Source organism: Blastomyces gilchristii (genome assembly GCF_000003855.2).
Source record: "Blastomyces gilchristii SLH14081 genomic scaffold supercont1.5, whole genome shotgun sequence".
Taxonomy (NCBI): Eukaryota; Fungi; Ascomycota; class Eurotiomycetes; order Onygenales; family Ajellomycetaceae; genus Blastomyces; species Blastomyces gilchristii.
Window position 1 is genome coordinate 2,640,153 of NW_003101678.1, and position 22,736 is coordinate 2,662,888.

General features: G+C 45.4%; 7 protein-coding genes and 1 non-coding gene across 10 annotated transcripts; 5 read left to right on the plus strand and 3 right to left on the minus strand.

Moving 5' to 3' along the window:
• The first annotated feature begins 850 nt into the window (after positions 1–850).
• On the plus strand, positions 851–958 carry BDBG_16830. Its single transcript has one exon. It is a non-coding gene; the product is annotated as a tRNA-Ser (tRNA).
• A 281-nt stretch (positions 959–1,239) lies between these two features.
• On the plus strand, positions 1,240–4,660 carry BDBG_03461 (uncharacterized protein). Its single transcript, XM_002626251.2, has one exon. The coding sequence runs from the start codon at positions 2,632–2,634 to the stop codon at positions 4,423–4,425; it is 1,794 nt and encodes a 597-aa protein (XP_002626297.1). The 5' UTR covers positions 1,240–2,631; the 3' UTR covers positions 4,426–4,660.
• Positions 4,661–4,792: 132 nt separating this feature from the next.
• On the plus strand, positions 4,793–8,885 carry BDBG_03462 (uncharacterized protein). The gene is made up of 5 exons (XM_002626252.2): positions 4,793–6,667; positions 6,739–7,107; positions 7,174–7,235; positions 7,321–7,434; positions 7,500–8,885. The coding sequence occupies exons 1-5, from the start codon at positions 5,032–5,034 to the stop codon at positions 7,767–7,769; spliced, it is 2,451 nt and encodes an 816-aa protein (XP_002626298.1). The 5' UTR covers positions 4,793–5,031; the 3' UTR covers positions 7,770–8,885.
• BDBG_03463 (carbonic anhydrase) lies at positions 8,413–12,505 on the minus strand. Its single transcript, XM_002626253.2, has 4 exons — positions 11,911–12,505; positions 11,262–11,861; positions 9,924–10,293; positions 8,413–9,722 (listed from the first exon to the last, which is right to left on the minus strand). Exons 3-4 carry the CDS (start codon positions 9,964–9,966, stop codon positions 9,079–9,081), a joined length of 687 nt encoding a protein of 228 aa, XP_002626299.1. The 5' UTR covers positions 9,967–10,293; positions 11,262–11,861; positions 11,911–12,505; the 3' UTR covers positions 8,413–9,078.
• A 1,489-nt stretch (positions 12,506–13,994) lies between these two features.
• On the minus strand, positions 13,995–17,790 carry BDBG_03465 (uncharacterized protein; the record flags this gene model as incomplete). Its single annotated transcript, XM_002626255.2, has 2 exons — positions 13,995–17,623; positions 17,686–17,790. 2 exons carry the CDS (start codon positions 17,788–17,790, stop codon positions 14,489–14,491), a joined length of 3,240 nt encoding a protein of 1,079 aa, XP_002626301.1. The 3' UTR covers positions 13,995–14,488.
• Positions 17,791–18,390: 600 nt separating this feature from the next.
• Positions 18,391–22,401, minus strand: BDBG_03466 (VosA protein). Of its 3 annotated transcripts, XM_031721261.1 has the most exons (10): positions 21,173–21,710; positions 20,997–21,078; positions 20,856–20,923; positions 20,694–20,760; positions 20,493–20,638; positions 20,348–20,429; positions 20,223–20,293; positions 20,061–20,169; positions 19,465–20,009; positions 18,420–19,357 (listed from the first exon to the last, which is right to left on the minus strand). In XM_031721261.1, exons 2-10 carry the CDS (start codon positions 21,050–21,052, stop codon positions 19,086–19,088), a joined length of 1,416 nt encoding a protein of 471 aa, XP_031577754.1. In that variant the 5' UTR covers positions 21,053–21,078; positions 21,173–21,710; the 3' UTR covers positions 18,420–19,085. The 3 variants fall into 3 exon arrangements, with proteins under 3 accessions (XP_031577756.1, XP_031577754.1, XP_031577755.1); XM_031721262.1 differs by adding an exon at positions 22,049–22,401 and having other exon boundaries at positions 18,391–20,009; positions 20,348–20,432; positions 20,997–21,987; XM_031721263.1 differs by having other exon boundaries at positions 19,418–20,009; positions 20,348–20,432; positions 20,997–21,875.
• On the plus strand, positions 21,185–21,355 carry BDBG_16831 (uncharacterized protein; the record flags this gene model as incomplete). The annotated part of the gene is made up of 1 exon (XM_031724702.1): positions 21,185–21,355. One exon carries the CDS (start codon positions 21,185–21,187, stop codon positions 21,353–21,355), a length of 171 nt encoding a protein of 56 aa, XP_031577757.1.
• Positions 21,553–21,873, plus strand: BDBG_16832 (uncharacterized protein; the record flags this gene model as incomplete). Its single annotated transcript, XM_031724703.1, has 1 exon — positions 21,553–21,873. One exon carries the CDS (start codon positions 21,553–21,555, stop codon positions 21,871–21,873), a length of 321 nt encoding a protein of 106 aa, XP_031577758.1.
• Positions 22,402–22,736: the final 335 nt, after the last annotated feature.

Genomic DNA, 22,736 nt, shown 5'->3' on the forward strand with positions numbered 1-22,736 from the left:
TTTTTTATTTTTATTTTTTTCTTTCTCTTTTTTTTTTTATTATTATAATTTTTTCTTGTTTTTATTTTATTTTTTATTTTTTTATTTTTTTTATTTTTTATATTTTTTTTATAATTAAAATTATATAATTTATAATTTATATTCAGAAAAGTAATGATATTTAGTAATATTCTTTATTGAATTTTTAATAAATAAGTACTATATTATAATATTATATAAGTGAGAAATGATTTTATAATCTTATTCAATATCATTCTTAATAATAAGATCAGAATGAAAATGTGACTAAGAATTTAAATATATTCTTTATCTAAGACTAGATTTTTATTTGAAAAGTGAATCTGAGATCTTTAATATTTGAAATAACATGATTTAGAATTAATATAATGAATATAAATCATGATCAGAAGTAATGCTTTTAGGCAACATGATAACTGTAAAGTTTGATCCTGGTCTCAGACACGGTCACACGGTCAGTCTAGTCTCACCTTAGATAGATTACACACAATAACGTTATTCTCCAAGATAATATGTACACTCACGAAACTTTTATTCCTCTCACGTACTGTGAGCACGACTTTCTCCCCCGCCACGGGCATCACGATATAGAATTCTCCGGAGTAAGCACTCCACGCATTGATTATTGATGTAGGCAGTGAGACCAGCCATATGAATAAATTAGATACGCACAGAGAGCAGAAGTAGATTATAGTTATTCCACAGCAGCATGGGGAATAAATAATGCATGCTCTACATGGGCCACGCCTGTGAGGAAGGATGCAGTTATTCGTTGAACATGATCATCTGGGCCATGTAGAATCCTCAAGCGTCGAACACCCCATCAGAAATGGGCGCGATGGCGGAGTGGTTAACGCGAGAGACTAGAACTGACGACGAATGTCTTTAACTATCTTATCTCTTCCCTTCGGGGGCGTAGGTTCGAATCCTGCTCGCGTCGATATTTTTTCGTTCTTTTTCTTCTTTTTCTACTAAATTTTTCTTATTTTATACTGTTTCCAAGCGCTCCTCTCACTACTCTCTCTGGTTTCCCATTTGCTATATATATATTTTTTCAAGGGAACAACTCGTTTCCATCCTTCCCGGAGGCAGCCGTGTTTGTCACAGACAAGACGCTAGCCTTGCAAAATCTTGCTTGAGGCGCATGAGTGATGAAATAATGGCTGAATCACAGCAGGGCTTACCAACCTTGGAAGTGTCGGCTTGCCTCTGATCCCTGGTCCGGACGGATCCACTGGCGCATGGCTGACAGCCAAATTATGCATGATGTCGGTGACAACTCATAAATTTGTGCTGAAGGCAGATTCATTCCTCAGTAAGCCGTAGTTACTTTTGAAAAAAAAAGAGAATTGCACTGGGCAAGTAGCTGGCATCCCTCATATTCGCCAATAATAGTGACACCCGGGCTGCCGGAATCTTGCTAGAAATCCTGGAAAATATCTTCAAATTCCAGCATGCCCCAGATGCCACTGGATTCGAATTAAGTCGTGGTTTTGTGGAGGGCGGCGGATGGCAAAAGGCGTTAAGGCTGTCAGGCAAACGGGCGGCGACTGTTATTAGAAAGAATACAGCCTGTAACTAATAATATGAGAGCTTGTCCAGTTGTCATCCCCGTTCGCCGCGCCGTATTCGGTGTCGGCTCGCCATCGAAGTTCATCCTCCGATCATCCATCGTACTCGGCTAGTTTAGACTCCGCCCTCGACCTAAAAGCCTTGTCTCTCTCTAATATTCCGCCGCCTGCCTTTTTTTTGGTCTCATGGCGGAGGCTGGGCAGTGGGCAGGATTATTATATATATCACCGCTTGTTTAGGTTATAATTAAAACTGTGTGTAAGTAGGTTGACAATATTCCCATATTCCTTGATTTCCCTTCTTAACTTCTTTCTCTTGTCATGTTTTATTATTATTAGCAAAAAAGGATCTCCTTTTCTCAACTAGATCAGTGTTCCAAATTCTCCGCCTGCAAGCTCTAAAGACTAGATAAGAGCTCCTTCGAAGTTAATATTAATCCCCCACGAAGCCCATAAGGTACTTTTTTTGCTCGTATGGCGGCGCGGGGCACCCACAGCTTGTCCCGCCTTACACAAGAACAATTAGCTACCTTCGCACTGATCCGAGCGTAGCCAACGTTACAGAGCATAGGCCTATACCTGCGTGTTCAAAAGCACTCTACGGAGTAGAGTTTTGCAAGAAAGGCCTGAGAAGGAAGAGGCTGATATACGGCTAACCACCGCCCAGTGGCCAGGGCTGACAACTCGAAGGGTCTCCTGGTCTTAAAAGCGATCCTCGTTTGTTAGAGGATTCAGGATTGAGCTACTGTCAATTTCTCCCACATTTGTTGTTGGATTTGTTGCTGGGTAATTTTTCGCATCCAACTACCACAGCACTTTTCCTGTGTATCATTGATTGTCAGGTGGAGGATATATACCAGCCCCGTGAAACCTCGGGAAACATCGTGGCCGTCCAGCAAGCCCTCCCGTTCCACACGGGATCCTGAAATATCCGGGGCTTCAAAGAAATTTGCTACCGTCAAACTTGCTTGGAAAATTAAATCAGCCAGTTCGATGGCCCCCTGGTAGGGGTCATCATTGCTCCCTTATTTCATTTTGAGTCATGTTTGTCAATCTAGACTCGACAGCAGACGCGACGGCGGCCCATACGCACGAGTTTTCGAACCAGGAGAACTCTCCACCGACCGCCTCTCTTCTTTCGCGATCTGCTGCTGGGATTTTTCCGTTGGGCTTTGTGTCGTCTACCAAGAACCGCTGGAATTCTGGAGTTCCGCAGCCAGTGATGATCCAAACATCGACCACTACGTCGCCGCTTACAACACCTCGTTTATCGATTGATGAAGACTATGTTCCAGCAGATCCCACTAACATTGGTCTGCATAGTCGAGCGCGGGAGGCTTCAGCTATAGATACGAAAAAGCAGCTGCAGCACCGGACAAAGTCGTCCTTTAGCTTCGCGCATCCACCACCTAGCACCCGTCGCAAACGTCTAGGACTCCGGCCCAAATTGCTACTTCAGCTGCACAGAGTATCGCACATATCCCGACCTATACCTACTATTGATGTTCTATCATCTACCATTTGTTCCGGACCTAGAAAATTCCCATGCAGATATAGGGGAAAGGACAGCCCGTCTGCGAACGACCTCCTACTCGTAACCAGCGACGCTTATGAGCAGGCTGGTGCTGAGGATGATAGGAGTGTTTCCTCCGATGACGATCCGCAGAATGACAGAGACGTGGTTGCGACAGTATGTCACCATCGCAAAGACAGTGGGAAAGCGGGCGCGATGGCAGAAATATCTCTACAGCAGGGGAGCCGTTGGGAGGTTTCCCATCTTCCCTCTGGCGGTTATGAGTTTACAGGGACTACGGAGAGTGGAGAGCAAAGATGTGCCCGTTGGGTATTACGGGGAAAGGCGGGAAGTCGTCGGGTTTCTGGATCCAGCAATGGTGCGGACAACACTTTCGACGATGGCAAGCGGTTTACATTCAGTATAATCGACCCCAACACCCGTCGACACCCAGTTTTAGCGTGGATGTCCCGCCAGGGAATTGATATTCTTGATAAATACCCTCTCTTTTCCGCTCAAACTCAAAGGTCATCGTCCCCAGCCTCTCCCAAAGGCCCACACTTAGCCGCCGCAACCACTCCACCGCAGACCAACGATTATAGTGATCCGCCTTTAATTGAAACCGATGATCACCTCCGTACGCTCATTGTCGTCAGTGGAGTTTGGGTTGCATTCCGAGAAGGGTGGCCTCAGACTCCCCTTTACGCAGACGTACTCCCTACAACACCGACGACTGCCGGTCCTAGAACTTCTATTTCTTCCTCTTCACAACAACAGCAGCAGCAACAACAACAACAACGGTCACAATTAGCACAAAATTCGAGAAACGATACAGAGAAAGTAGGTACAGTAGATGACAGCACGAGGAGTAAAAGCTTCCCGTTCACCGGGGGCCGACTACTACTGGGAGGCCCAGGTCTGATCCACCGCGCAAAGACATTAAACGAAAATTCAAAGAAATCCGCCTCTCCCCGACGAACAGTACCTCAGAGGAAGGAAAATAGACTAGTCGATGACGTGAAAGATGTCCCCAGCCATGATACGCAAAGCCCCTTGCATGCCGAAAGCTTGACAATTGCCAAGCAAACGCAAAAGAGGCGGGGGTCCAGGCGCAGATCCAGAGGTGACCGTGGACAATATCTAAGCCCAGAAAATAGCCTTCCGCCTCCTCGGTACTCCTATGGGGAAGATAGCCAGAACGATGCTTTGTCGAGTGCAGCCACTGTTTACATCGGGCAGGGTAAACCGGAGCAGCAGTCAAAAGGCAAGCGGTGGCGTAGATTAAGCAATTTGCTTGGTATGAAGGGACCGGCGGCGACTTGAGTTTCCAAGGCGAATTTTCTGTCCCTATTTTGTATTCTGTATTTCAATGTATTTTCCGTAAACTCATCATGGCTTGTCGAGCGGTCTTTTTTTTCCCTTCTTTTTTTCTATTTGGGAGGGATCAATGACATTAGCGTAGGGGATCTCATATCCGTTGTTTTAGTATTTTATCGTCATATATTTTAAATTCTAAACTTTTCTATCCATATCTAACCGCAAATGATCCGTACATTGGAACGTGCCTAAATGATTGTAGTGCGCAGGTCGTAATGTTTTCACAAGCTTGTATCCTAAAGAATCACACGTGATGGGGCTGACAAGATGCGGCTCTTGGCGGTTTTGCCCAAACTCGGCATATCGCATCAAACGACAACTCTGCAGATTCCCTCACTCCTTGTATTAGCTCTGTGGGATTTCTCTCCTTTCCTTGTAAATTTATCATCTCATCTATCTACGTTCGTTTGCCTCACTTGTTTGGTTTTTCTTTTTCTTTTCCCACTATCGACTCATTTCCCGTTTATCAGTTTTGTTTCCCTTGCCCAACCAAGCCCAAAGCTCAAAGCGCAAGCCAAAATCTCATATCACTGCTTGCATCTATCCTTCAAAATGGCAAACAATGATACAAACAACAAGTATCCTAATTTCGGTGCACAGTTGGATGAGAGGATATCTGAACTCAGTAACTCTCTAGTCGGGCCAGGCCATTTGTTTCAATCAAATTCCCAGTTCAGTCAACCATGGCAGGGTGCAACACCATACACACCCGGTGGAGGAGAAGTGGGTGGAGGAGCAGGGGGAGGTTGCCGTAACGACACGTCTCAGCCTCATTCATATCTCACTTATGATGGTCAACAAGATGTCCCTGCAAATAATGAGAATCAAGCAAGGTCAGATGAACTCTCTAGTGAACTAGAGCTTTTACAAAAAAAGCGTGCAGAAGCATTGGCATCAATATCCCAGAAGCGAGCTGCAAGTCGTGGGGAGAATCCTGGAAAACCAGACGTTGCACGAGGGAGCTCGGGGACTCAGGCTTCTATGGCTCAAGGCTCAAATTCTGCCTCTAATCAACCGCAACGCGCAAAGAGATCCGCGGTTGATCAAAGTGTTGAGAGTCAAGGTAAAGGTGAAAGCTACGCTGGGAGGATGGGTGCAGTTGAACACCAAAAGTCTCATCCCGGCCAGGTAGCTTCAGCCGAGGATATTGATGGTTTGCTCGCCGAGGGTAGAGTGTCAGCAGCAGCGAATGCTTCCAAATCAACTGCTAAGGGCCACCTTAGTGGTGAATATGCTAGTACTCTCCAACGGGCTTCTATTCTTTCAGACGAAAACAGTTCTCCAGCAACAAATTCCAACGCTCACAGACATCAAAGTACACATGAACCAAGCCCCAAACTGGGATTTGATGGCCAGAAGGTCAGCTACACTCCTGCCGTAAGCGAAACAGCGGGATCAAGTGTTGCGGACAACATCGATGTTACTCCCCATAAGGATTTGAAGTCCATGTCAGGGCAATATTCGCGATCTGAGCACAAATCATATCCAGAGCGACGTGTGTATGAACCACCCAGGCCTATGGCAGACAGCCCTAATCCAAAGTCACGTGTATATGGACCACCAAGGCAACTCCCGACTCGTTCTGTTTACCGAAGCAATGGCTCACCTCCCACGTCTGACTGCAACCCGGATAGACATCCGCCTTCTGAAATGCTAGCTAGCTGGGAAGCTAATAATGAGTTCTCCAAGTTACAATCCAATGAAGTTGAAGAGCTCCGCGAATGGCTTGAGTACACTGGTTACTATGATGAAAATTATCGTCGTGGAAAGCTACATCGCTTCAAGCGACTAACTGCTTTGGAGCGTGAGAAGGAGGAGCTTATGAGAGAAGAGCTACAGGAACGTGACGCTTTGGCCAAAAGCAGCGACCGGGGTTCTTATTCAATTGCTCGCAGTCATTCCTTTGATTCGTTAGGCCATGATCCGCAGGCATCTCCTTCCATGCCTCCTCCTCGGTTCATTCCCAGGATCAACACCAAGTCTATCACACCAAAACCTGACGATACCGAAAGAGAATTAAACTCAGGAGTGTCTGATGAGCATATATCCAACCATGCCTCCTCTGGCAAACTCTCAAAAAGACAGTTCTCTGATTTTGAAAGTGGTGCTCAGCCGCATGAAAGAGTGGAGAAAATGGTGCGGACTCAATACAACGGCAACCCAAAGGGTGTGTTACATAGCGAAGAAGGTTGGTCGCCAGCAAGAAAATCACGAATGAAGGGATTGTGCACTTGAGACAAAAACTGACAAAATATCCAGAAGCAGTCCCAATCTTCATGAATAAAGACCGCATGAACATGATCAAAGACCATAAATCCCCTAATGGTGATAACTCCGTGCTTGGAGAAGATAAGAAGTTCACTGATCAGGCCTCTGGTAATTGGGGTAAAAACACTGATCCTTTCATTCAAAATTCTCAACAGCAACCAGATGAGGACCAGGTGGATTCACATGAAGGCCGGGGCGAATTTGCCTTTTGGCGAGGCCGTGGCCGTGGCCGTGGTCGTGGTCGTGGATTGGCTCGTGGCCGCGGACGCGGTCGCGGGGGGTTCAGTGCAGGTTCGACTCGTGGAGTTTATTCATATAGTGGAGTGAAAGGGTCTGAAGAGTTGGGCCTAGTGGTAGGAGGTGTGTTCCCTAAACAATATGAAGCCCTTCTTGGCCAATGGTTGATTTATTAACGTGTCGACTCAGACGTCAGTTACTTCTTGATCAAGTGCGTTGCATATGATATGGTCAATACAGCCAAAATTGAAGTATGCGTCATTATCCCTACCTCTTTTTATCCGAAGCTACTTGACTTATGAGTAAAAAGATGAACCTCTGACAAACTCTGGCTAGGGAACTTGGGCAACACAACTAAAAAACGTGGAGAAATTTGCTGAGGCTTTCGATAATTCTCGTCATGTGGTGCTTGTCTTTTCTGTGAACCAGAGCGGGGCATTCCAGGGTTATGTATGAAAATGAAGCCTTCGCGGACCCTCTTTAACGTAAAATCCTCAACTAACCCTTGCTTACAGGCACGGATGGACACTCGTCCCGGGGATCCAGGCGTTACGACCCCGAGTTGGTTCAAAAGACCTGGCTTGCCGCTCGGTCCACCGTTCAGAATCACCTGGTACAATACCGTGGAAACAATGTTCAAATATGTTGGACATCTTAAAAACCCTTACAATGAAAACCACGACGTCACCTATGCCAGAGATGGTCAGGAATTAGAAGCAGATTGCGGTCGCGTTCTCTGTGGACTTCTTGATAAATCACTGGACTTCGTGTCCCCGTCAGGCTAGCTTCGCATGGAAAGAGTCAGCGAGGAACCATGTCAAAAAGCTGACCCTGAGGAAGTTTGTAGGCCTCTTACCCGTTCCGCTGTGTACGTGTCGTGTGCATGTACCACGCGCGGGGGTTACGTTTACAATCATTCTTAAAAAATTGGTTATTTTTGCCAGTTGATGGGAAAAGGGAGGCCAACTTTTTTTTTAACAAACCGAAAATACATTATGGTAGACTTGATCTTGATCTACCAACGGCAGCTACAGACCAATATTGAGTGCTAAGCAGCGGCCCGTTTTTCATAGCGAGGTCACAACAAATCGCCACGCATATACAACCCAATGCTCTTAATAGATTATCAAAGCCATGTATGCATGTATGTGTACACACATACATACCACCAGCGTTCGTTTTTCATTTTTTTCTCAGCGTTCGAGTTGGTACTTACTGCCTATCTGAAAGCTCTCCAGTTTTATCTTGTAGCAGAGCAACATCAACAACAACGCTACGTTCCATCAGCGCATGTTGAGCTTTGAGCTTTGCTAATACCTCGTCCATTCTCTTTCTATACGTGCTTTTATTTTATTTTATTTCCCTCCTTCTCACGCTACATGCTATTATATTGGACTGATCATTGGAACTTGGAAAGTCCACTTATTATACGGCATCGTAGCGAATTTGGGGGGGGGGGGGGAGAAAAATAAATTATTTTGATCAAATTGACGTATGACATTTTTTGTCCCCACGACCCCTTTGTGCATATACAGCTCATTCCCGCTTGCTATAATCCCCCCCCCCCCCCAAAAAAAAACCACAGATACACATGTCATCAAAGCTCTATACACTCAGTCAGTCACTGATCAAGAGTAGGAGATGATGGTGAGAGTGCGCCAGTAGTATGAGAGTATATCACAGATGAGTGAGAAATGATCAGAATAATTTAAATCAAGATTAAAACATTTCTTTACCAAATATTTGAAACTTGATTTGATAGAATGAAAAGATGTTTATGTGAATTACATTATATTCAACTATAATCATGATCAAGCTTCTCTTATAGAAATAACTGGTTGGAGTTTGTTTTGTTTTTCGAGATGTAAGCCAGCATCATAAAAAACAAATTTAAAAATTAAAAATTTAAAAAAATTTAAGAAATTGAAAAGAAATAGTAGAAAAATCCCAAAGCCGAAACCATTCCTATCAACACCAAATATGAAAAATTCCAACCCAAGGGGTAAAAAGGGGGCCCGCAGATGAAAAGAAAACAGATTAAAAAACCTCTAAGTCAAACCAAAGCCTCCCAGCCTTCGCTGAACAGTTCCCCCCCTAACGCACAGCCTCAGCCTTAAATGTCTTGAAGGAGTGAATCCGCGCATGGATAACATCTTTCGGCTCGTCTGTATCCAACTCCCTTAAAATCCCATTCGCAACATCATACAAAACCCCATGAAGCTCCAGCCCGCGCTCCTCAATCGCATCCAGGACGACACTATTTTCCTTCAGCGTGCGCAGGCCCTGGCGCACATTGATCTCCGCCAGCTTCTGCGCTGCCTCTTGGGAACTCAGACTATTGAGGAGCCCTATGTTCTGCTCGCGAAGGTGGCGGAGGGGCATGAGCCAGGTATCCAGGATGCCTAGCCGCTTATTCGCGAGCGCGGCGGAAATGCCACCGCAAGATGTGTGGCCGCATAACACGATGTGCTTGACTTGCAGATACACGACTGCGTATTCGATGACGGAGGAGGAGCTCATGTCGTTGTAATGGATTACGTTGGCGATGTTACGGTGGACGAAGACGTCGCCGGGTTGCAGGCCGAGGATGGCTGTTTCAGGGCATCTAGAGTCGGAGCAGCCGATCCAGAGGATTTCTGGGTGTTGACCCGTTGCTAGTTTGGGGAAGAGGGCTGGGTCGTCCATTGCGGTTTTGGTTGCCCATTGTCTGTTTTTCAATAGGGCAACTCGATAAACGTCTAGAATGGGAAAGGAACGAGGTTAGCTTCGATTCCCCCAATAAATGCGGAGGGTATGAAAAACGTAGAACATTTAACAAATGCCCAACGATGGATCTGGGAAAAAGGGCGCTGATCTAGCATGGAAAAGTAACGTCCTAACAATAGCCTTTTTGCCACAGGATAGCATAGAAATGTGAAAGTCAGGGGGAAATAGTATACCGTCTGGAGTTTGAGAAACTTGGATTGCACCGTTTGCAGTCATCGTAACCAAACAAATAGAAAGTTCTTTCACACGTGGATTCCCCTCAGCGACTTAGGGTAACAGGGCTCGAGGTAGATGTGATTGTTCGTGGAGACGCTCAAGAGGTCGGGTTTCACCTCCCGGGAGGAATGATAATCGCAACGACTAGAAAGTGAGGAGTATTTCTAAGCTCGACACAGCCGAAATTTGTATCCACTTTGGAAAATAACAGTGTTATTACGCCGTAAGTTTTGAAGCTCTCCTGAAAGCCAATTGGTCTCGTGGGTATGGCTAGACTGAGCTGAAAAACCTAACGATGCAGCAGCGTTAAAAAAAAACGAAGTCAAGCTATAATTTATGAATTAGTTTCCAGTTATGAAAAGTGTCAACATTCATGAAAAGGGTTTCCTTTTGGGTGTTTGTGATATAAATCTGTGTTTCTTTTCCTTAGAAGAAGAAGGGCGAGTCTCCACCAAGCAGATAGGAAATGGAAAGAGCCAGCAGCCGGGATGTAAATCAACAGCGCGGCGGGAAACCGGAAATTGAAATAAATATGCTGTGAAGGGGACCAAAGAACTGGTGCCTTTTTTTTTTTTTTTTTTTTTTTTTGCCGCCTGTTTCACAGCCAAGCAAAGCAAGTAGTCCCGCGCCCAGAGGGGGGAGGGAATATGACTTTCGGGTGCTTCCTTATATACCTGCAGAGTACAAGTAAAAAGGTAAGGCTGCCTGAAGGGTGTGGGGGGTAATGCAGAGGGGGAGCTGCTGCGCTGGAAAGCAATGCACCAAATCACAAAGATATAAGATAGCTGACTTTCCATAAACAACTGGAAATCTTGTGGACGCCAAAACTTGGCCTAGCCTCTAGCTCTGCCTTAGAAATGGGTGGGAAAACGGTGAGGTAAGGGCAGTTTCTGCAGATGGAAAGAAACCAGTTACACTGCCAATCAATGCCCAGGAGCACGAAGAGGACAGATGTATGCCGAAGAGAAATATAGAAATGGGATATCTAGGCAAAATGCGACCTTCTAACTTCCCCAATCGCACAAGCAATGGCTTAGAGGGAGGTGTAACAGGGAACGAGTCGCATCCTAAGGGCGGGGTATATGATTATTGCAAATCATTGATTCGCCATCATCTACCATCGTTCATTTTGCGTGGTGATGATAATGGGGTTTTGAATGTAGCGGGGCCAGGTATGCTTTGTCTAACCCACTCAACGCCCTCGGCCGGGGGAAGGGGAATTTTGAAGGCGGCAAACAGAACGCAAAGAATAACCAGCGAGCAAAGCAATAATAATAACTACATGCAGAGCGTACTTAATCACTTAATTGATGAGAGCCCTTCCTTGTCAACTCAATCGATGACCAGCTCCGGGTATTCCACCGTTTTCGTTCCAGCGGCAACTAGCTGGCTCAGGAGGCGAGGGCGAGGGAAGACGATGACGATAACGATGGCGACAATAAGGTGCTGGTAGGATAGAGAGGAGACGTGGTGATGAAAAGAGAGCTATCACGGTCTGGTGCTTGGGGGGAAGAAACCCATTCTTATTTCTCTGGGTGGAGGGGGAGAATGGGGAAAGAGGCGGGAGGGAGGGGAAATGGGGGCGGGGTGGGCTGAAAAAGAAGAGAGAAACAAAAGGAACTGGGGAACAGGCCCCGAAGCGGTTGAGTTGTGCACCGGTGTGCTCGTGGCCAGACGGCTGGTCTGGTGGGATTGGGGAGTGGATGGTCTGCAGAAACAAGCTGCTGTCCACACGGCCGGCCGTACGGCGTCGTGCGTAGTTTTTATCACCTGGAAATACATAAGACGCAGCAGATTGATACAGGCTATCGAACCAAAGGATGGACCTTGGCACGCTGGCAAGCGTTTCCGGGGGATGAGATATACGCGATGTATGTAGAAGTACCCCGTACACCCTATAGTTTTACTTTAGTTTCAGTCTGGTTATTCGAAAGATTTACTTACGCGTTCTATATTTCTGTGACCTTGCCCGCTGCTACATATTTTGTGCGGCCCTTAAACCTCATAGATTGGAGCACGCTGGACTTGTAAGATATGATTGCATAGTTAGTAGTCTGGATAATCCGTAAACAGATGAGATGATGTGAAGCGTTCTGAGGGGAACAAACAAAAACAAACACTCCATAGCATACATCACATGACGCTCTCCATAGCTTCCACTAGCTTGTTGTCGCTTGTTTGAGCCTCCTTTTTAAGCCTCCGGAGAATGTTCAACCTTTCCGAGAAATCAATCTAACTATTTCTACCAGGGTCGAGTCAGCTCCAATGGGTCTGTTATTCAGAATAGCCAATAATAATACTAACTACTACGTATATACGAAGTATTATTATTATTATTATGTTAGTGCGGGGAAGACACACCTCGAATCCCCGATATTGGCTCTTCTCGACAAAAAGGACACGTCCATATAGATTATTTAACTAACGAACACGTACGGAGTACGGACTGTAATTAAATGATGATGATGATGGCATGCAAACTTTGCCCTGACGAGGTGAGGTGCCGCTGCCTGTCCCCTTGGCCTGCCTGCATTATGAAACATACACAGAGGCTGATGCCATACGCAGCATACATAATAAACGACGCATCAATCCCATCAAAGGAAGACCTAGAACCTTAAAAAACTTAAAAATTGCTCAACCCCCTGGAATGAGCTCATTATTATTTCTTGCCAAAGGTTCCCCAGCGCTGTGGTGATGTCAGTGGAAGGCCTGCCAAGACACACTATCGACTGGCCTTTGTCCGCATAACAAATCGTTCGTCCAACCTAGCGGAACGTTTAAACAATCGAACAGACTAAAAAAGACGAATACGTATTAACCTCCATTACGCCGAAAAGCCGAGTATCCCTATTGAGAAATACTTCTTCCGTTCTACCTTACTCTCTTGGTCTTACCATTAGTATGGCACAGCCAAGTTTCCATATGGTAAACCCTAATATTTTAGTGGCATGCTCATCATCATTCTGGAAGTAACATCTTCAAATATCTCTCTTCAGCGTACGTAAAGAGAGCTTCTATTATATTTAATATATTGTGTCATTGGTTATATGAGCTGCCGGGTCCGGGCTCTAACCACTAGGCCAAAAAGACCATAAGACAACTGGCTGCTTGCCAGCCGCGCCCGGCACCCATCCTTATTTGTTTGTGGTGGCTTGCCGGCGCCTTGCGGCCTGCCCCGGCCCCTGGGCCTACCGTTTTATTTTTTATAAAATAATTGACTTGTGAAGTTGTGATTGATATTGAGATATTCTTCTTCTTCACAGTTTTAAATAAATCTATGAGAATATTTAATTATCTTGAGATAATTTATTGGAAAATTTAATATATCTGTAAACTTGAAAATAGCTGCTTTTAAAAAATATACTGACTGACACTGAACAGTAACTATTCTAGTCAATTCAATAACAAATAGATGAATAAAATAGAAGAGTTCATTATAGTTTTTCAGAATCAACTATTAAATATTATATAAAATGTGTAATATTAACTATTTTTCATCTTGAGATTAATAAAAAATATCTAGTATAAGTATTATAGAGAAGAGATTATTTTTGTGAAGTAATTATATAAAAATTCTCTTTATTAATATAAGTTTATACAGTCATACTATTTAATTTTAGTAAGTATTAAATTATTAATATTAAATTTTTAACTAGTAATCAATTATTCTTTGAACTGATAGAACTTAGATTAAATCTAAGTAACTTATAAAATAGAAAAAAAGCTGAATTCTATCTATATAATAGATAAAATTCAGAGAAAAAAAAATTATTCTAAGAATTCTTTAATGAAATTATAAAGAGATTATATCTATTATAAGAAAAGAATTGAGAAATAATCAGTAAAATTTATAATATTATAATATTCAATATTCTCTTGTCTTGAAGATAATAATATAATTAGTGAAATTTTCTACTATTTTTCTGCTTATTCACTGAAAGCCACTAATTTAGCTTTTCTCTTGACTATATTAAGACAGTAAGATATAGCGCTAATTATCATCATCTTTAGACAAGAGATAATCTTTTAAATATTCTATTAAATATATAGTCTTTTCTATTCATGAATAAATATATGAATTTTGATTTGAAATTGATACAAGATGAAGTTTTAGAGTATACTGTAATAGAGATTTTTTAAAATCTTTAATATAAAATCTTCTCTAGAGATTATATCAGTTTATTTCTCTGATCTGAACTCAATTGCATTAAAATCTTATAAAACTGTGATTCTGTGAATGCAGAAAAATGATGAGAATGAGAAAAATCTTTTTTATAATAATATACTTTGAGAGATAATTAGAAATGTTTGAGACTATAACAGAGAAGCAGTTGCACGAGCTTATAGTAGAGATAGACATATATAGCTGTTTACTATTAAACAGTTACAGAGACAGAGAGTGACTGTACAGGATTTTAATATTATTATTAATCCCATGATAATGAGAAGACAATCTTCAAACTTGAGAATGCCACATAAGCCCTCATAATGATGATTTAGGGGGCCCCTAACTAGTCAATCATTCCAGCAGCCCATCCCAGCCAAAAAACATATCAATCCGATCCCGCAGAGACACTTTCTTTGGCGCCACAACGGCTGTGCTGGTTGTAGTGGGCTCCGAGGCTGTGCCACTACTGCCATCATTATTCTTCAATTTCGTTTGGGTCGAAATTCGGGTAGGGTCATATCTATCTTCAGTCCCTATTCGTGGAGCGGGACCAGCTTCCCGAACAATTTGAGCTTGAGCTGCCTTAGTTTGCATATCCCCTCGCTCTCCTGCATCATTCTCGACGCTCCTTGCATTCTCAACGTTCCTAACATTCTCGCTATCCATAAAAGTTACCTCCCTCCCATTAACAGCATTGAAAATATGCCCCAACAGACCTCTGTCAACGACGGACGCCTTCTCCCGAGCAAACCAGTTGAAACTACCGAGGGGGCGCTCGACCTGAACATAGCTTCGTGGACAAAGTGGTCCAAGGCACTCTTGTGGACTGATTTGGCTTTCAATACTTGGAGGCCCAAGATGTTGAGTAACGAGGACCACGACCACGGATAGTAGGATTATTTTCATCGAGCCCAGTGGAACACGCGCGACATAAATCTGAACCAAGTCACTTAATTCCTGCATAATGGCCATGGAGAAAAGGACTACTCGAACCAGCTGATGTACACACCAATAAGGCATGCTTTCCGTTTCAAATGTCGGTAACCCCAAATAACCCAGATCTTCCAGGTCATCTTGCTCCCATTTGCTCCCAGCTTTCTCTAGAGCGTTTTCCCCAGACTCCGTTTCCTCCTTCAAGACCGGATTTCCTAGAGTTTCCATTTGCAGCTGACTACGGAGCAATGGCGCATACTCTGTCTGGGTCGCTGGTTTCTCAAAAAACAGTTTCGGCACCCAAGTTTGCGAAATTGATGCCCCGTAGGGGACTTCCCAAGTTATACGAAAACACCCATCGAGCTCATCTTCCTTACAGAAAATCCTTATTCTCGTTGTCCCAATATCAGCAGCGTTTGCGGTCCTTTTGCCCACACGGAAGTCCCTGCTACCCTTCTCCATTGTCCATTCGAAATCACCCCCGGGTCCATCGCTGATAATAACTGGAATGAAGCCCTCATCGGCACAGAGAATTTTCTGGTAAAGAGACAACGCGCAAACCGCTGTGTACTCCACAACAGCTCTCGTACGAGCTCTCGGGTGACACCTCAAAACCATTCTTACTTCATGGTTCAAGATACGGTTATCGCGCGACTCGCTTGTCAGCAGTTCTACAGCTCGCATCGATAAAGCAAATGGTTCAGCGATATCGAAGTCCGCAATAAAACCCGCGCCGTCGGGAGCCACGCTCAGTAAACCTCTAGCTCCGCAATCCAACTTCTTATTAACTGAACCGTGGAGGATGGCTAACTTAACAGTCCCTTTACCTCCTTGTTTTTCGATTGGTAAACCGGGTATCTTCAGAAGTTGCCAGCCGCCCGGCTGCAGGGGGCCTAGTTTTACTTTCAAATCGAATCCAATAGTATAAGCCGTTGAGACAGAGGTTTCTGGGGATAAAATATAAAAATCTCTGCCGAGTTCTTCTACTATGGCGAGCTCTGGGGCTGGAATAACGGATTCCATGTGGAGGTGCTGTCCCAAGTCGCATTTCTTTGCCAATTCTTCCGCCGAATTCCATGGCATGCTCAGTTGGGATGATGTGGAAGGACTCGGCAACGTGATTGGCTTTTGAGCCTGGCTCTGGTCCAGTATGCCCGTGCTTTGAGAATCACTCTTTTCACTTGCTGGAGTGTTCTCTTTATGGCCTTTCCCGTGTTCTGTCGAGTATCTAGTGGGGTGCAAGGATCGAGATTGAGAGTACTCCTTTAATATTCCATTACTCTCGTTTGTCTTGAGCCAAGTTGAAACGTACACCGACTTATCATTATCTTTTTGACCACTCTCTTTTTCTTGGGTGGTAATTCCGACGTCACTTTGCCAAGGACCCCGGATGTTGCGGCGGGAACCCGTCAGATCAGGCTGCGGGAAGAAGCGGTCAAAGAGAGGAGGAACTTGTCTCACTGCGCCATATGAAAATTTTCTAGTGGGTGATTGCGGTGACTCTGACTCCTGATCAACCCAATGTTTATTCGAATCAGCGGGTAGCGTATTCGGTAGCTTCACTGGCGAGAACTGTTCGTTTCTGGGGGTGGAAGGTATAGGAGAAGGCGATTCATTTCCCGGAACAGGAAATATATCAGATGGAGGACTCATTGTCTTGGAAGGCGAATCAGACATATCTCTAAAATTACCTCCAGACTCCGACGAGTGTGATAACTCTTCAGAGGGACTAGAAGATTTTGCTAGCCGCTGTGCTTTAACGGGTATCCTGCTCACTATCCGTTTCTGAGGCTTTGGGGTCTTGGTAGGCGAAGAGAATAAGGATGTCTCTTGGTCACATGTATCAGTAACCTTGATTTCTTTTTCAGTGCCATACAAGCCTGTTATCGGAAGGCCTCCAAACCCATCAGGACCATTCATGCCACCCTTCAGATCTGCTAACATGGCCTCCATCTCAAAAACCAGATCACCATTTATTGCACGAGCGGTATCGAGACTTTGGACACCGGAATTAGTGTCACTACTTTCTGAAATATCTGTTGCCGATATATCAGTGCTCCTGCTAGCCCCACCATCGTAGCCGTCATCTTCGCCATCGCGGCTATACACAGATTCTTTTTCGAGCGCTAGCACCATCTCACCAAACGAAGGCAGTCGGCTGAGAGTGCTTGTTGGGCTAGGGGGGAACAGCCTTCTTTTTGTAGGAGGTGGGGATAATTCCATCCCCTTCCGGTATAAGGTCCGTGGCGTTTCATTTAGAGACTCAGTTCCCTCACTCGTAATTCTCTTTAAAATATCGGAGCACTCCATACTCCTCCTGCAGCTCACCCCTGACAAATTGATAGATTTTTCATCGGATATCTCCTCCAGATGATGGGGAAGACGACTGGCCTCCAGTAGCTTAGCTGGTCCATCAAATTGTAGCAGCTCAACACCATCATTGCTCAGGTCAAGCAGACGTAACCTAGTATTTGGTGCGGACACGAACTTTTTTCCCCATGTATCAGATTGAATCCAGGCATAAAGCACTTGTTGATATAATTTGATGAGGAGCTATCAAGGAAACAGTGGTCCAAGGCCAAAAAAAAGGGGGGGTGTATCCGGCAATATCTTACCTCGATCTTCGCGTGTAACGCAACTTGGCTACTCGGGTTACCATCCCACTCACCACTCAAATCGATACGATTGATCACCGGCTGAAGGATAGATTCTGATGCCATCGTTCCAATATCATGAAACCGGGTGCCTGGGCCACCTACTAACCCTCCTTACTGCAGTTTTGAATGGCGGCAATAATAGCGTTGGTCGTTGGATCTCAGTCACCCCTAGGACACCTGTAAAACGAGAGCTGAACTTGAAACCGTAACAAAACGACACAATCGAGAGACATAAAGGGGGAGGATGAAAGCGAAGATGGGTGGGACTTGGGAATAAATTCCGAAGACTGAGACTGAGTGTTGATAAAAAATTAAAAAAAAAATAAAAAAAAATCTAAAAAGCGCGGCAAGCTCGACGTTGTTTTAACACAACAACACAGCACACAGCACACAGTGTTGGGTGCACTGGGGAAACAACGCCCTGAGAGGCCACACACACAAACAAACACATATATTATTACACCAAGGTATGTTGTCTATGTTGTCTATGTTGTTCGTGTTGTTGGTGTATGCTGGATAGCTTCCGTTACAGTTACAGCCTTGTAAGGCATGCAATCATAGCTCTAATCTTCTGCGATGGAACGAACGAGCTCTGGTGCATCATGTTCATGTCGTTATTAAGGGGCGGGAATCCCTGCCATTATCAAAACAAAATAAGAACAGGCATTCTTGTTTTATATTATACCTTAAAATCACCGTGCATTAAAGCCCTAAGCTTAAATTGATTGAATCTCAACAAAGAACTAGATGAAGTCAGAGATACATTAGTTGACTCCTATACCATTATGAACTAGAGAAGACCCTATTAAGTTATCATTTTAATTGCCCTGTATCCTGAGATCCCGGTTCTCTAAAAGTCCACGCCTTTACCGTTAAGAACTGCCAGCCCCACGTTTAACAGCCTATAGTTTTGAGAATGCACCGCAAGCTCCAAACAAGACAAACAAGAAAGCATAGCAAGAGAAACGGAAAAGGGCGTCCAATAAACTACTTTTATATGAAGGAAAGGAATGCCCCACTGCAAAAAGAGAAAAAATATATAACATACTGTACAAGAAGGAACCAAGGAATGATGCAATTTTTTATGAAACCCCCAGTGAAAAGAAAAAAAATAGCATAAAAATAAGACCTGTATGTCCCTTAGGCACCAGGTATGGCTACAGTGTTCCGAACCGGACCCGTTCACTCCCCCCCTTCCATTGACACCTCCCGTGCAAGTCTATCCAAACGAACGAGTATGGAAATGGAGAAATATCATGTCAGAATACAAGGAAGAATCATAAGCCGAAATGAAAGCGCGGGATAAAAAAATATATATAATATAAACAGTCGATCACACGATATTCGTAGAGAGTACGTTATTGCGGCGTTGTGGTAGACGAGCCAGGAGCATCGAAAGCAGCCTGACTGTCACTCCCGTATCTCTCGCCATTGGTCGAGGGACCCGGCTGAGAGGGGAGAATTGGTGGAGTTCCTTGCAAGGATGGATCGTAGTACGCTCGCGGATTGCCGTTACTATTCGACGGAGCTACTTGCCGGTTCGACTGCAGAGGAGGTAGGATGGTTGAGCCTGAAGGTTGGTACTGAGATCGTTGGTACATTTGGGGCATCATCCCCATGCCGGCGGAACCTAGAGAGTAGATGATTCAGGTGAGTGCCCCTGTGGGTAGGCAGAACCGGTTTGTCTCACTTGAGAAGGACTCTGCATGTGTCCTGCGGGTTGACTGAAAGACTGACCAGAAACGATTCCCCCCATATTTGCTGCCTGGCCGGTCCGGCCTGGGGTGGATTCGCCCATTTGCGACATCTGTGCGGAAGAAGAAAGATTGTATGGCATCTGCGCACCCGAGTAAGACTGATACCGTGGTTGCCCCATGTACCCACCCGCTCCAGGGGAGCGGATAGATCCCATAGATTCGTCAGCGAAACCAAAAGGCGTTGGGGTGGATCCTTGCGGTGCCTGTCGAATGGGGTAGTCAGATACCCCAGTGCCAGCAGTTGTATACCCTTGCATCATGCCCTGTTGGTACGCCTGATTTTGGTATGGATTCGTCGCGTGCGGCTGGTACTGGTAGCGAGCATCACCTTCATACAAACCTCGACCACTCATGTCAACGGAGCTTCGTGAACGCTTGGCTTCGGGTCCATTGTAAAAGGGGTAATCTCGGCTTGGCTGGTAAGCAGCTCCGATCTGCTGACTCGACGCGCCGGGGCGCTCTGGTGAACGAGGCTGCGCCAGTGGAGCAGGATATTCTGGCTCCGCTCGAGGCATTGGGCGCTTGCTATTCCAAATCAGCTACCTTTCTACTGAATACCGCGAGAACAGAACTCACAGAAGCGTACGAGCCTCCTTCCGAATTCTCAGCTTAACCCCTTGGTCTGCAAAAGACCTTGAAAGCCATGTAGACTCGGCCATCCCAGGAAAGTTCTTTGGGGGGGACACTATTCAAAATTAGCATTTGCACTAAAGCAATCGCCTTCAAGTAATAACCCACCAGTGAATGGTTTGGAAAGGATTGATTTTATGTAAACGACCTCATCTCTCGTGCCACCACATCTCTTAACCCTGTCAACAAGGTCAGCAGTCATGATAGAAATACGGATTCCACGTGGATCATACTCTCGCATCTCAAACAGGTTAAATTTCAGCCTAAACTCCCCTTCAATCTTAACGGAAAGGTCACCGAAGACGAAAAAACCGCCTTCTAAGGACACCTATGTCAGATACCAACAAACGCTAGAAAATGTCTCGGGGTAGCACTAACCCATATTATCGGTGTCCTTGAGCCGATGGAGTGAAGACACTAAAGTCCCCGCGAGCGCCGTAGATTGAGCTGTGGTCGCCGGCGTATCCTCTGTCGCATTGTACAGGGTGCAGCACATAAAGTAAAACGGACTTTGTAGGTAGTTCCTGGACGCGCTGTAAGCAATTATACCTCTTAAGCTTCGTCGCACGGGAGCCTTACTGCCCAGGGTCTTTTGTTTCATCTATCTTCAGCTGGATTATAGGCGGAGGATCCACCGGCTTGCGTTCTGCGCAAACGAAAAGAACGAAAATAGAAAAGACCATCAGTCCTCAGTTCACTAATGAGAAGAGAATTACTCGGAATGGGAAATGATCAAGTCACCTTTCTCCTTCCCTCCTGCTACACGGGCCCGCTCCGGATTCTGGCGAACCGTAAGCCGAAAGTCCGCACTAACACGCGCAGGAATGTCAGCGGAATTTTTCTGTGTAGATACGTTAACAAACGGAGAACAGAACAACGCACCTTTGAAGAGCCGGCCGCTGTGTAACAGGGTCCTCTGGAAATGTCGGTGCGCTCATGAATATCAGAGTGTTGCGAGTGTTGGCTTGTAAAAATATCCAGGGAACACTTTAGCTCTCCTCCACGCGAAATGGTTCGTAAGACCCAAGGATTGGTATAATGATCCTTGTAGGGCGTACCTAGGGTTAAGAATGGCACTTGGTAGTGGGTTCTTCCCAAGTCTACACCTAGATCGAAAGGAGGTCGACTATAAAGATAAACGGGTAATAGTGCCGGGGTTGGAGGGGAAGAATATTAAGCGTTATATCATGAGTAGGGAGAGCCTGCGGGATAAATCAGTACCGTCGAAAGTGAAGGTATAGTCGAGTGGTAGTGTCGTCAGAAAACCTTTGCGCTTAATGTGGGAGCGGAGCCTGGCCAAGCGGCAATATTGCTTAATTCGCTTCACTACCAGTGCCCACCAAGGAGTCTCTGGGGGTACTATTATTACCTAGTGTTTGTTCCCTCGCTAATAGCGGTCTCCCGGACGAAAAAGATCTTCGTAACGACTTGACCGAGTATGGTGCCCTTGTTTGGATCGGAGCAAAGTGGAGTGAACCGCCCTTGCAGTTGTTCTGAACTTCTGAAGAGCCTAACAGCCCTGCGACTCCACTGGAACAGCCACGGGAGGGAGAAACAGAAACAAGCAAAACGTCACAGAAGAGCTGAAGACGGGTTCCCGAACTCGACTCCCAGCTATGATGCGTTGACACACACTTCGTACCGTAGTTTCTATCCTGGCCGCGCTTGCAATCGTGAGAAGGTTGTGGACGAACCAAGGATCCGATCTGGACTGCCCGGTATATTTGAGTTCAACGGTCGACACTGCCTAGAACCCTAACGGGATAAAGGAGGGTCTCGTTGGGGGAGTTGTCTTCGAGGCAATCCTGCTCGACAACTAGCCGAATGCCGTCCGTTTGCAGCAGATAGGTAGTGGTGGTCGTCTAGGAATATCCTATAGACTGATTAACATTCCCGGTGCTTGTTGAGCCTCATGTCGATAAGGTACAACTGACAATGCGTGCAAGCGCTGCGAGTGCGCGCGGTTGCCACTCGACGGGCGCCAGGGAGAAGTCAAACCTTGGTATAGACAATGCTTATCTCTTCTGGTACGTGGGGAACTCTTCGTATCGTGGATCGTGGAAGCAGAAACAAGTCTAAAATGAATCTGGTAAAGGGGCTTGTCCGCATCCCGCTGTAGTATCTTGTACCTGGATCGACACACCTCCTAATATCATTTCCCTGGCAAATTCGAGCGCGAAAAATAAATGAAATCGATGAGCCAGTTGCAGACTCTAACAATCCGGAGTCGTTATCGTGTCGTCACCGTCGTAGTGGAAGGCAGTATGGTTTGCAGGTGAGAACCGGCTGAACAATTAGGGATTAGGGGGGGGGGGGTAAAAGGGAATGTCCGAGAGGGGAAACTGTTTAACAATAATGGGAGCTCTTGATCACGCACACACGAGTCTACGACACTTCACAAGGTAATACCCGTCAACGGACAACAGACAACGGACGGCAAACGTGAACACATCCAAGATCGTCGCCAATTGACCAGCACAGGGTAAGATTTTTGTATTCATATACGGAGAAGCCAATCTCCCCAGGATCTGCGAAATGTGGCGGGACACTTGATACAAAGAGCATTAGCCACCCAGCAGCGATCCTGTGAATCTGCGGCCTCGGACAAGTTTTCTCTTCTCT